Here is a 12,121-nt window from a genome sequence, read left to right as displayed (position 1 = left end):
CTCCTTTCAGTACCCTTCTCCACCACCGCCAACTCCAGGCTCCGCCCTTTCTGCCTCACCTCACCCCACGCATGGAACAAACTCCCAAGCCCGTACGCCAGGCCCCCTCCCTGCCCATCTTCAAATCTCTGCTTAAAGCCCACCTCTTCAAGGTCGCCTTCGGCACCTAACCTCTACACCTCTACCCAAGAAATCTAGACTGCCCCAATTTCGTTCTTTAGATTGTAAGCTCCTTTGAGCAGGGACCGTCCTTCTTTGTTTATTTTGTACAGCGCTGCGTAACCCTAGTAGCGCTCTAGAAATGTTAAGTAGTTAAGTAGTAGCGTGCAACCGTAGTTCAAAAGCTGCAGGATCTCAAGCTCCTTCAGTTCTGGTCGTGTCTGCAGCATTTGATTGGGACTGTGCCCGAATGACTCTAAATTCATCATCCTCCCATTGTATTTTGCTCAGAATAGTTGCGTGGCGTCAACAACTTTTGTTCAGACCTGAACTGCGTTGGTGTCATTTTTTTTCTGATGTCTTAATCTGATATGACTTTGCCGTTCGGCAGTAATGGCGTAGAGCAGCACAGACAGATGAGGCTGGCTAACAGAGCCAAATGAATTCTTGTAAGTATTGTCGTATCTCATGGGTGCCGTATGGAGTAGCTGTTTGGCAGGCGACAGTATGCAGAACGATGTGGGGAAAAGCAAAGTTAAAGCCAGAAGTCGAGCAGAGTCTGTGGTATTATAGGAAAAAGGATCTGGGCCACTTTAATGAGCTTTGCAGTGTTTATCTTCCAACATATTTACTGAAGCACTCTCCTGGGCCTCTAGAAAATACAGCCCTACAGCTGTGAATCTGTACTGATTCCAAACATTTCTTATAGCGTGTTTCTTGAAATGCAAACAAGTCTAATTAAAATGTTAAAGCACAAAATAATTCATATTGTCAATACAGAAAGGAAGAAGTAATCTAGATAGTGTCTGATGGCTGTGATCTCATCCAGAACTCAAGCGCCAGCAGAGAGAATGCCTTTACCGATCGCGGTGACGTCAGCGGAGATCGCACGACCAAACTGGTCTTATTGTTATGTACTGTAGGTGTTTAAGAACTGAGGAACTGAGTTCAATTCCCACTTCAGGCACAGGCAGCTCCTTGTGACTCTGGGCAAGTCACTTAACCCTCCATTGCCCCATGTAAGCCGCATTGAGCCTGCCATGAGTGGGAAAGAGCAGGGTACAAATGTAACAAAATAAAATAGATACTAATGGAGATTCTACATGGATGTTGCTACTATTTGGAGATTCTACATGGAATGTTGCTACTATTGGAGATTCTACATGGAATGTTGCCACTATTGGAGATTCTACATGGAATGTTGCTATTCCACTAGCAACATTCCATGTAGAAGGCTGCGCAGGCTTCTGTTTCTGTGAGTCTGAAGTCCTGCACGTACGTGCAGGACGTCAGACTCACAGAAGCAGAAGCCTGCGCGGCCCACATTGGTGATCTGCAAGGGCCGACCTCTACATGGAATGTTGCTAGTGGAATAGCAACATTCCATGTAGAATCTCAAATAGTAGCAACAGTGGAGGAGTGGCCTAGTGGTTAGGGTGGTGGACTTTGGTCCTGGGGAACTGAGGAACTGAGTTCGATTCCACTTCAGGCACAGGCAGCTCCTTGTGATCTGGGCAAGTCACTTAACCCTCCATTGCAACATGTAAGCCGCATTGAGCCTGCCATGAGTGGGAAAGCGCGGGATACAAATGTAACAAAAATAAAATAGATACTATTGGAGATTCTACATGGAATGTTGCTACTATTGGAGATTCTACATGGAGTGTTGCTATTCCTCTAGCAACATTCCATGTAGAAGCCTGCCCTTGCAGATCAGCAACGCGGCTGCGCAGGCTTCTGTTCTGTGAGTCTGATGTCCTGCACATAAGTGCAGGACATCAGACTCACAGAAACAGAAGCCTGCGTGGCAAGGGCAGGCTTCTACATGGAATGTCGCTAGTGGAGGAGTAGCCTAGTGGTTAGTGCAGTGGACTTTGATCCTGGGGAACTGAGTTCAATTCCCACTGCAGCTCCTTGTGACTCTGGACAAGTCACTTAACCCTCCATTGCCCCTGGTACAACTAAGTACCTGTATGCAATATGTAAGCCGCATTGAGCCTGCCATGAGTGGGAAAGCGCGGGTACAAATGTAACAAAAAAAAATAACATGAAAGAGGTCAGTTCTACTCCCTGTCCCCTCAGAAAGGAAACTTTAGCACACAATGCCACGTTCATAACATCCAGTTGGTTGATTTTTGCACCATGTAACTTGCCTCCATGTGGCTGATGCATCACTGTGGTAAATGTACTTCTAAAAGGTCACTTTTGGCTTAGCAAATAATGTGAGCACATTTACTGTGAAGTCATAGGAGTAATAGGACTTTTTGATCTCACACTGATGGTAGCTAAGCAGAAAACTCTTCAGAGTCCCATCTGAAATATTCCACTAATACTTGCAGCTCCAGGAGGAAACACCAAATCGAGATTCTGTTCTTTTCTGTCTTATTCTGATATAATACGGACAGTGTTTTCAGTGCTGTGCAAAGGGCCACAATAAAGGATTAAGACCAAAGAGCTCGATATTGGGAGCCGATATACAGCTGTGTATCTTGGTGGCGTTTGTCAGAAACTGCTGATTTTAGCCAATTACATTAGCCAGTTCACTTGTATCCAGCAAATTAATCTAAATTAACCCAGCTCCAAGAAGCCGCTTGACCATTCTGCCTTTCAGAATATCCACAGTGATTATGTGTGAGACATGGAGGGCATAATCGAAACAAGATGGCCGCCATCTTTCATTTCGATAATACGGTCGGGGCTGGCCAAATCTCAACATTTGGGCCGGCGTTAGAGATGGCGCCATTGGTTTTTGCCGATAATGGAAACTAATGGCGGCCATCTGAAACCCGGCCAAATCCAATGCATTTGGTCGTGGGAGGAGCCAGCATTTATAGTGCACTGGTCCCCCTCACATGTCAGGACACCAACCGGGCACCCTAGGGGGCACTGCAGTGGACTTAAAAAATAGCTCCCAGATGCATACCTCCCTTACCTTGTGTGCTGAGCCCCCCCAAAACCCACTCTCCACAACTGTACACCACTACCATAGCCCTTAGGGGTGAAGGGGGGCTCCTACATGTGGGTACAGTGGGGGGGGGGGGGGGGGAGGGGGGTTTGGAGGGCTCACATTTACCACCACAGTGTAACAGGTAGGAGGGGGATGGGCCTGGGTCCACCTGCCTGAAGTGCACTGCACCCACTAAAAACTGCTCCAGGGACCTGCATAGTGCTGTCATGGAGCTGGGTATGACATTTCAGGCTGGCTTAGAGACTGGCAAAAAAATTTTAATTTTTTTTGGGTGGGAGGGGGTTGGTGACCACGGGGGGAGGAAGGGGAGGTCATCCCCGATTCCCTCCGGTGGTCATCTGGTCATTTGGGGCACTTTTTGGAGGCTTGGTCTTGAAAATAAATGGACCAAGTGAAGCGGCCAAGTGCTCGTCAGAGCCGGCCTTTTTTCCATTATCGTCTGAAGCCGGCCATCTTGTAACCACGCCCCCCCGCCTTCCATACCCTGCTGAAACGCCCCCTTGAAGTTTGGCGGCCCTGCGACGAAAGCAGTTGAAGCTGGCCAAAATTGGCTTTCGATTAACCGATTTGGCCGGCTTCAGGAGAAGGCCGGCCGTCTCCCGATTTGTGTCGGAAGATGGCCGTTTCTCGTTCGAAAATAAGCAGGATAGTGGCTTGTACTGTTTCCATAATACATAGTCTGTCGTGCATACTTATTATTGATATCCTGAAAACCTGACTGGCTGGATGGTCCTTGTGGAGTAGGATGAGAACCACTGATCTGCTTCACTCCATTTTTTCCAGGCAGTAGTTCCTTTGTGTGGAAGCTAGAAATAGGCAACATATCTATACATATTTGCAGATTCCTCATTAAAGCCTTGAGTTGTCACTGGTGATGGGGTATTTTTACCCCACATTGGAGCACATAACCAAGAAGGAAGACTGGCAGAGGCAACAGAAAAAAGATTGGGCAGCTGTCACGAAATGCCTAGCCACCGCTCTAAGGCTACCTGTGGCCACTTAGAGGGTATATCTCCAACGCAGCTCAGGTCCACCTGCACCTGCTGCTTGTGCTCAACACTAGCACCCTCCCACCCGACTGTGTCCCAACCACCTCTGGGCGAGTCTCCCGCTCTCAAATTATCCCAGTGATTTCTAGGCTACTGAGGCCACACTCCCAGTGGTCCCATGGTTCCTGGAAAGCACTTACAGACCCAACACACAAACCAACAGGATTCTTAGTCAGTTCAGACAAACAGAGGCAATAAATTCAAAATGTTTATTGTCATGAAGAATTAGAACAATGAACAGAAAAGGTGCAATCAGCAAAACAATAACAGGTAACTGAAATATGGATCAGTTATAACACCATCTAAACATTTGTTTACTATCTAAATAGTACCTGGGGAGTTCAGGACATATAGCTGCTACAAGTTATCAAATATAACTGTTCAAAGGGCCTCAGCAAAGAGATCTTTCTCTCTCTCTCTTTCTTCTCCCTGACTAAGACTGGAGAAAAAGCCAGTACATCCTGGCTGAATTTGAGTTTCTGGGCCAATCAGAGCCCAGAACAGCAAATTTTAAAAGTATGGCCATCATTGCAGGTTAATTTCTTCTTTGTGTGCTAACTGAAGAAGGAACAGTCATTTCTCTGTAACAGCTGTAAACATAAATATGCACCACCTGCTGGCCAAACTAGAGAAATACACTTCAAGAAATCATTAATACACTTTACAGATTTACAACCCACTGTTTTGTCAGAGCAGCTAAATGAAAAACCTGAAAGCAGGTAGAGAGAGTCCATAACCAGAAACCCAGGAGAGCGGCACTGACCCCACCCAAGGGATATATTAAAAATAGGCCACCAGAATGAAGTGGGACCAGCCAGTCTAGGAGTGGAGGGATGGACGTCCTCCCAAGATTTGAGAAGTTAACAGATAGGAACACCTGGGCATGCAAGTTATAGCAGATAAAAGAATGATCGAGAGGGATCCAAGTTCAATGGAATACTTGCCAGGGTACTGAGAAGATAGGGGTTTGATCTGAGAGAAAGAAGGTGTCTAACTAATCAGTAACAAAAAGGGAAGGTTATTGAGTTGGCTCACAGTTTCAGTGAAGCGGATCTGAGCGAGTCTAACTAATCAGCCCAGAAGTTAGACTGCAGCTAAGTTAGATTATTCCTCTGATCGATTTAGGTTTTTGTTTCTGCTTATGCATTGGAAGTAGTAAGGTATGAATAAAGAGGGACCCTATTATTCTCGGGACTGAAAGTTCTGTAGATTTGCAGAGAGAGAGAGATTGAGAGAGAAAGAAAGAGAAAGGGGCAGGCAGCATCTCCGATCAAGTAACAGTCACCTGTAAATATAGAGCAGGTAGAACAAGTGAGGTCCTACACTCAAACCCGGCATCTTGCTTTGATACTACAAGAACAGTAGAATGAATGATATTGCTTTGGGAAGCGATGTTGTTTTATTCCTGGGGTTACTCTAAGTAAACAGCATATACTGAGACAACGCAGAACAGTGTGTGATTCTTGTAACTGCAGGATGTAAAGTTGTCTGAATAGGGATCCCACAGGCACTGACTGGTCACCACGATATCATCGTTGTTGTTGCTTCCAATGGTGACATTGCAAATCAACTTGTAGCGAGCAGGGGTGACTTTCTTGATCATGCTCTTTATTTCTTCACACAACACTGTTGTTAAGCTGGCACATCCAATAGGATCATAGGAAATGTGTGCAAGCTTGGCTGGCAAATATCCCTTAATTAGTTTTTCTGCTTTGGAGCAAGAGAACTTCTCCTTTGGCTTTGCAGAACTGTCAGGAGCCTGAAAGAGATATGGAAAGGAAATCTAAAAAAGTTGAGTTGATTTACTAATAGGAATCCATTTGATTGATTAAACGTTTTTCTTCAGTGCTGTATACTTTATTTACAGCACTGAAGTGAGAAAAGTTTGTCAGCTTTAGAAGATGGTCTGTATTTTAGCACAATTTATACTCAGAACATCATTAGATCCTAATCTAAACCCTGATAAGGGAAAATACAACTCCATTGAATAAATAACAGGGACAAAAGGAGAAATTAGGTCTTACCTGCTAATTTTCTTTCTTTAGTCGTTCCAGACCATTCCCCATGAGATGGGGAGACTGAGAACTAACTGAGATCTCAACATACATAACCCTGTGCAGACCCAAGGTCCCTCAGTATTTACTATTGACAAAGCAAAGATGGGAAGGAAAAAGGCCAATGGAACCAGGAACAACAGCCCCCTGACAACACACCACAGAGGAGAAGGGAACAACCAGAAGAACAGGAATGGCATGCCTGTTTTCATCAGCAGAGTGTGTGTACTTTGGTTTGACTTGTCTCTTTTTTTTTTTTCTAAGCAAGTTCATTTGACTGACTCAACACCTGAACCTCTCCAGCTCAAGCCCCATGGATGTGGGAGCCAATGACGGATTCAGAGTACACAGATTTGACCAATCGGGGGGGGGGGAATTGAGAATGGTCTGGAGCGACTAAAGGAAAGAAAATTAGCAGGTAAGGCCTAATTTCTCCTTCCTCATCATCTGCTCCAGAGCATTTCCCACAAGTACTAAAGCAGTCTTTAATGAGGGTGGGACCCAGCGGACAGCACCAACTCCCCAAACGCTGTCTCCTGCCTGTCAAAAACAGACGGTAATGTTTCACAACGGAATGCACTGACACCCGTCACCACTCTGCAGATATCCGTAATGGGAACCAATGAATGTTCTGCCCACAAAGATAAAACGAAACAAAAAGGAGGAAAGAACCTCACGAAACCGTGAGAAATACAAAGAAAACAGTGAGGTAAATCCAGGAGGATAACAATAAAGTCTTTTTAGGGTGTCTAAAAATACGGCCCGACACAGCCGTGTTTCGGCCCAGTCTCAGGGGTCTTGATAGATCTACATGAAAAAAAAAACATAGATATACATTGTCTGTTGACAAAATATTGCATAAAGAACATCTCAGCAACGAACATTCAAAAGAACATTTAAAAGAAATAATATCAAAGAAATATATGAAATCATGTGACACTCAAAATAACAATCACAAAAAACTCTAATGCATAAAGGAAATATGGGCAAATTAAAATACGATGAAAATACAATTAAAACACATTAAATTAGTCCTTAAAATTTGTGTGGAATTTTGAATTACAGAAGGAGCATCAACTTGTGATATAAAAATATAGAATTATTTCTTTAAAATATATTTTTTTAAATTTTTTATGAAATGTTTTAAAAGAGCATTGAGTTGGGTACCTCTGATGTTGTTATGTTTCACTTAAAGATGACTGAGTTCGGGTGGAATGCGCCTGCAGCACTGGGGAAAGCCTACTGACAAGCAGGTATTCTGAAGCAATGGCTCTTTTATCCAGTGGGCAAGAGTAGCCTTGGACACTGCATTACCCCTTCGAGGACCAGAAAAGGCATCAGACAATCCAAGTTGTGAAACTCCGCAGTCCTGCACAAATAGCAACAAAGATCTATGGACATCGAAAAGAGTCAGGGTATCCTAATCCTGTCGGCAGAACATCGGCAAGGAGATGGACTGTTTCAAATGGAATGGAGACAGAACCTTAGGCAGGAAGGTAGGAACCACGCTTCTCTGGGAAGAACAGAAAAGGTTCTCGACAAAAAGAGTGGAGGAGTGGCCCGTGGTTAGGGTGGTGGACTTTGGTCCTGGGGAACTGAGGAACTGAGTTCGATTCCCACTTCAGGCACAGGCAGCTCCTTGTGACTCTGGGTAAGTCACTTAACCCTCCATTGCCCCATGTAAGCCGCATTGAGCCTGCCATGAGTGGGAAAGCGCGGGGTACAAATATAACAAAAACAAAACACCTTAAGAGAAAGGTCTTTAACGTCGCTGACTGTAAAGGCTCGAAGGGAGCCTGCACCAGATCCAACAACACAAAATTCAAATTCAAAAGGAGATGGGGACACAAGTGCTTGATGCCCTCCAAGAAATGAGCCATGCCTGGATGAAGTGACAGGAACTTCCCCAGAAGAGGACCCCAAAAAGAGCTGCAACTTGCACTTTCTGAGAAGAAAGGGATGAACCTTTCTGCAAACCATCTTGCAAAAACTGCAAGATGTCTGGAATAGGTGAGCACACCAATCTTCAAAAATATGCCACACCCAAACATAGGTCAGCGAGGTGGAATGGCTCCTGGAGCTCAGCAAGGTGGAAATGACAGCAGGAGAATATCCTTTCTTCAAAAGACGTGCCCTCTCAAGAACCAAGTTCAAGTGAGACTCGAGCCACGTCGGGCATGATGATTGGACCCTTTAGGAGAATTGGAGATGTCAGAGGAAACCAGAGGGGCTCTTCGACCAGCAGCTGAACCAGATTGCGTTCCGTGGCTGCCAAGTCCAATGGCGTCACTAAGATGACCGGTCCTCTGTGAGCGTCCATCTTCTGAACAACAAGACCAATGAAGGGCCACAGAGGAAAGACATAGAAATCCTCTGACATGGCCACCACTGAGAGAGGGCATCAAGTCACCCTCCAGTGACTGAAAACACCTCTGTGCCTTTACGTTCTTGGCTGTTACCGGTCCATTACTGCAAGCCCCAATGAACAACTGTCACCTGAAAGTCCAAGTCTAAGAGGTCCACTCCCCCGGATCCAGGAAATTCCACCTGAGGAAATCTGCGGTTACATTAGACACACCCACCACATGAGACGTGGATAGGTGGACTAAATTCTGCTCTACCCAAGCCATGAGCTCCGCTGTCTCCAGATCTACCAGGTGACTCCTGGTCCCCCCCCCCCCCCCGACAGTTGACATATGCTACCATTGTGGCATTGTCAGAGAACATCTGAACAGCCTTGTGCTGGAGAACTGGCTTGAAATGCAGGAATGCCAATCCAATTGCACTGGTCTCCAGATGATTGATGGACCACTAAGTCTCCTCCTTGGACCAACGCTCCTGCATCACCTGAGCTGCCCAACCAGAGAGACTAGCATCCATTGTGACCACTGTCCAGTCTGGAGGATCCAAAGGCATGCCTGCCACCAAATTGATGGTGGCCAGCCACCACTGGAGACTGTTCTGTACTGTGCATGGCAGGGAAGGCGCTCTTGAAGACTGCCCATCAGCGAAGACCACTGGGACAATGGAAAGAGCTGAAGAGGGTTCATGTGTGTCCACTCCCATTGGACTACCTCGATGGTGGTGGCCATGGACCTGAGCACCTGCAGAATAACCCAAGCGACTGGCAGGTGTCGGTGAAACAGCCACCGGACCTGCAAGTGTATCTTCTGTATCCGGTACTGAGGAAGGCACACCTGACAAATGAAGGTATCGAACCACACCCCCAAATACTCCAGGCACTGAGAGGTCCAGAGCTTGCTCTTGGTTTCGTTGACCACCCAACCGAGATGTTGCAAGAGCTGAACTACTCGTGAAATGGCCTTCTGACTGTCCCAGAGGGACTTGGCCTGGATCAAACAGTCGTCCAGATACAGGTACACCAGGAAGCTTTCCTTGCAGAGATGAGCTGCCACCACAACCATGACCTTGAAAAAGGTCCGGGGAGCCATAACCAACCCGAATGGGAGGACCCGGAACAGAAAATGTTCACTGAGGATGGTGAACTGCAGGAATTTGCGAAGTTCAGATGAATGGGGATGTGCAGATAGGCTTCTGAGAGGTCCAGAGCCATCAGAAACTCCCCTGCTGAATGGTCACGATGACCTAATGAAGGGTCTCCATATGAAATGGAGAAACCTGAAGCATCCTGTTGAATCCCTTGAAGTCCAAGATGGGGCGACTGGACCCTTTTTCTTGGGCATGACAAAGTAGATGGAATACCTGCCAGAACCCCTCTTGGTCAGAGGCATCAGAATAATCAGGTGCAAGGACAGCAACCTGTCCAAGGTTTGGCACACACAGACCTCCTTCAGCGGCTTTCATGGGAGAGAACAAAGAGATCTGGTAGCTGATGCCGAAGTGCCAAAAGATAACTGTACTGAACCATGTCCAAGACTCAGTGGTTAGAGGTGATATGGGCCCATCTCCGGAAGAAGAGCTCCAGAGTGTGGGCCCCCACACCTTCATTGGGTAGAGCGAGCAGGGCCAGATAAGCCCAGAACTCCATCCAGATCCCCCTTTGACCTCCCCGAAAGGGCAAAACAGAGGGCAACTGGGACCAAAATCGACTGTGGAAAGACCCTGCAAAGCAACCCTGCCAAAAACAGCAAGAGTCACGAGCACGGCCCTGAAAGGATCCTCATGTCCCTGAATGTGCCTTGTTCTCCAGCAACCACAAGACATTGGACTTGCTCAAGTCCTTGACCAACTTCTCCAGGTCGTCCCCAAACAAGGTGGTGCCTCAGAAAGGTAATTGGCTAAGGCGCAACTTAGAGGCCAGATCCACCGACCATTGCTGCAACTACAGACCACAACGCTCGGTGAATTACAATTCCAAGGACTTTGCCAAAGCCCTAACCAAATTATATAGAGTATCTGCCAAAAATGCGGTCCCCATCTCCAAATTGGCCAGATCATCACCCGTTTCTCCAGGAATATCCGGAAGGTTCTCTGCCCAGTGAAAACAAGCACAGGCAATATAGCCACCACAGATGGCTGCCTGTAAGGCCAGGGCGGAGACCTCAAACAACTGCTTGAGTAATGATTCAATGCGCTTATCCTGAGGAACCTTGAGAGCAGCTCTGCCCTCCACTGGGACAGCAGTCTTTTTGGTGACTGCCATGACCAAGGCATCCACCTTAGGCAACCAAAGCTGCTGTAGCTCCTCCAGCAGCAACTAGTAGAGGCGAGCCATAGCCCTCACCGTCCGCAGAGGCATGTCTGGACGCTGCCACTGCACATTCACTAGTTCCTGAGGCCCTCAGTCAGTGGAAAGACCCATAGGAGCTGATGAGTCCCCTTCAAAAGTGGATCCCCTTTACACAGAGCTGCAGTCAGCTCTTCTTCCAGACCCAAGCGCTGGAGAACCTGTGAGGTGAGCCATGGCAACTCTAATGGTGAAAAAGCTGAACCACAGAGGGATCCTTCCCCAGAGGAAACTCCGGATCTGCCTCTGGACCCTCCAGAAGCCAATCATCCTTGTCCAGAAGTTTGTCATCCAAGAGAGGCAGAGCGGGCTCTGTGGTCAGATCCTGAACCCCCAGCATAGAAAGTCTAGGACGTTTGGACCCCACTGGGGGCTCCCAGTCCCTGAGGACCCTGGTAACCAGAACCAAGGTGTCAGGTTGGCTGTGCTTCAAACAGTATATCTGGTGGAGGAGCAAGACAAATTCAGGGGAGAAGGCAGGTACTCCCATGACATCTGACCGGGAAAGAAGGGGAGGGGTCCCCCCTACTGCCGCCTTCCCTAAGCCACATGTCTCCAACTCCTCTGACCCCCCCCCCCCCGGTGGCAGCCTCAAAATTAGAGGTCCCTTAAGCGACTTCTGGCTGCTCCCCGTGCCGCACCCCTGAAGGATCAGCAATGCCTGAAGATCTAGCACCGTCTGGGGCCTCCCCCAAAGAGGGGCACAAACCGGAAGAAACCGACAGCATGTGGTGCGCCTGACAGGCCACACATCAGCACACTTTGCTGACCATTGCAGTCATGTGGTTGCGCATGGGAAATCAAATCCCAAAGCTTCCCCTCTCCCAAAAGTGCCCTGAACCAAGAAACAGGCCGCAACCATGAGCAGGAGAGGAACAGAAAACAAGGAGTGCCTTTGCAGTTTTTAAAACAATTTTTTTTTGTTAGCGTTTTTTCATTTGCTCTGTTCCTGTCCCGGGACGCCTGAAGGAACCCCTCTCTGGTAGAAGGGAGAGGGGGCCCAGGCATACCACGACCAAGCAGTTAGGGAGGGGGAAAGAGGGCGGAGGGACCCGCACCAAGGAGTGTGCACCCCTGGGGTTGAAAAATCCCAAAAGGAGCCCCCAACAGACGGGCAGCCTACCAGTAGTACCCAGAAGCTGTCAGAGCACCAAAAATGTGCAGCAGTGCTAGGGGGCTTCTT

General features: G+C 47.5%; 2 protein-coding genes across 2 annotated transcripts in view; one reads left to right on the top strand and one right to left on the bottom strand.

The window, feature by feature from the left end:
* The window catches only part of LOC115471792 (NADH-cytochrome b5 reductase-like), a 30,153-nt gene extending 29,014 nt beyond the window's left edge, over positions 1-1,139 (top strand). The window contains 1 exon segment of the mRNA XM_030205626.1: positions 320-1,139. The gene's annotated coding sequence lies outside the window, so the exon portion shown is untranslated.
* A 3,495-nt stretch (positions 1,140-4,634) lies between these two features.
* Positions 4,635-12,121, bottom strand: part of LOC115472420 — a 38,348-nt gene continuing 30,861 nt past the window's right edge. The window contains exon 5 of the mRNA XM_030206700.1: positions 4,635-5,935. Coding sequence (XP_030062560.1) covers positions 5,588-5,935 — 348 coding nt within the window. The 3' untranslated portion in view covers positions 4,635-5,587. The remainder of the gene's footprint in view (positions 5,936-12,121) is intronic.

The sequence above is a fragment of the Microcaecilia unicolor genome, chromosome 6 (assembly GCF_901765095.1).
Source record: "Microcaecilia unicolor chromosome 6, aMicUni1.1, whole genome shotgun sequence".
Taxonomy (NCBI): domain Eukaryota; kingdom Metazoa; phylum Chordata; class Amphibia; order Gymnophiona; family Siphonopidae; genus Microcaecilia; species Microcaecilia unicolor.
Note: the sequence above shows the minus strand (reverse complement) of the source record. Positions and strands in the feature narration are given on the sequence as shown.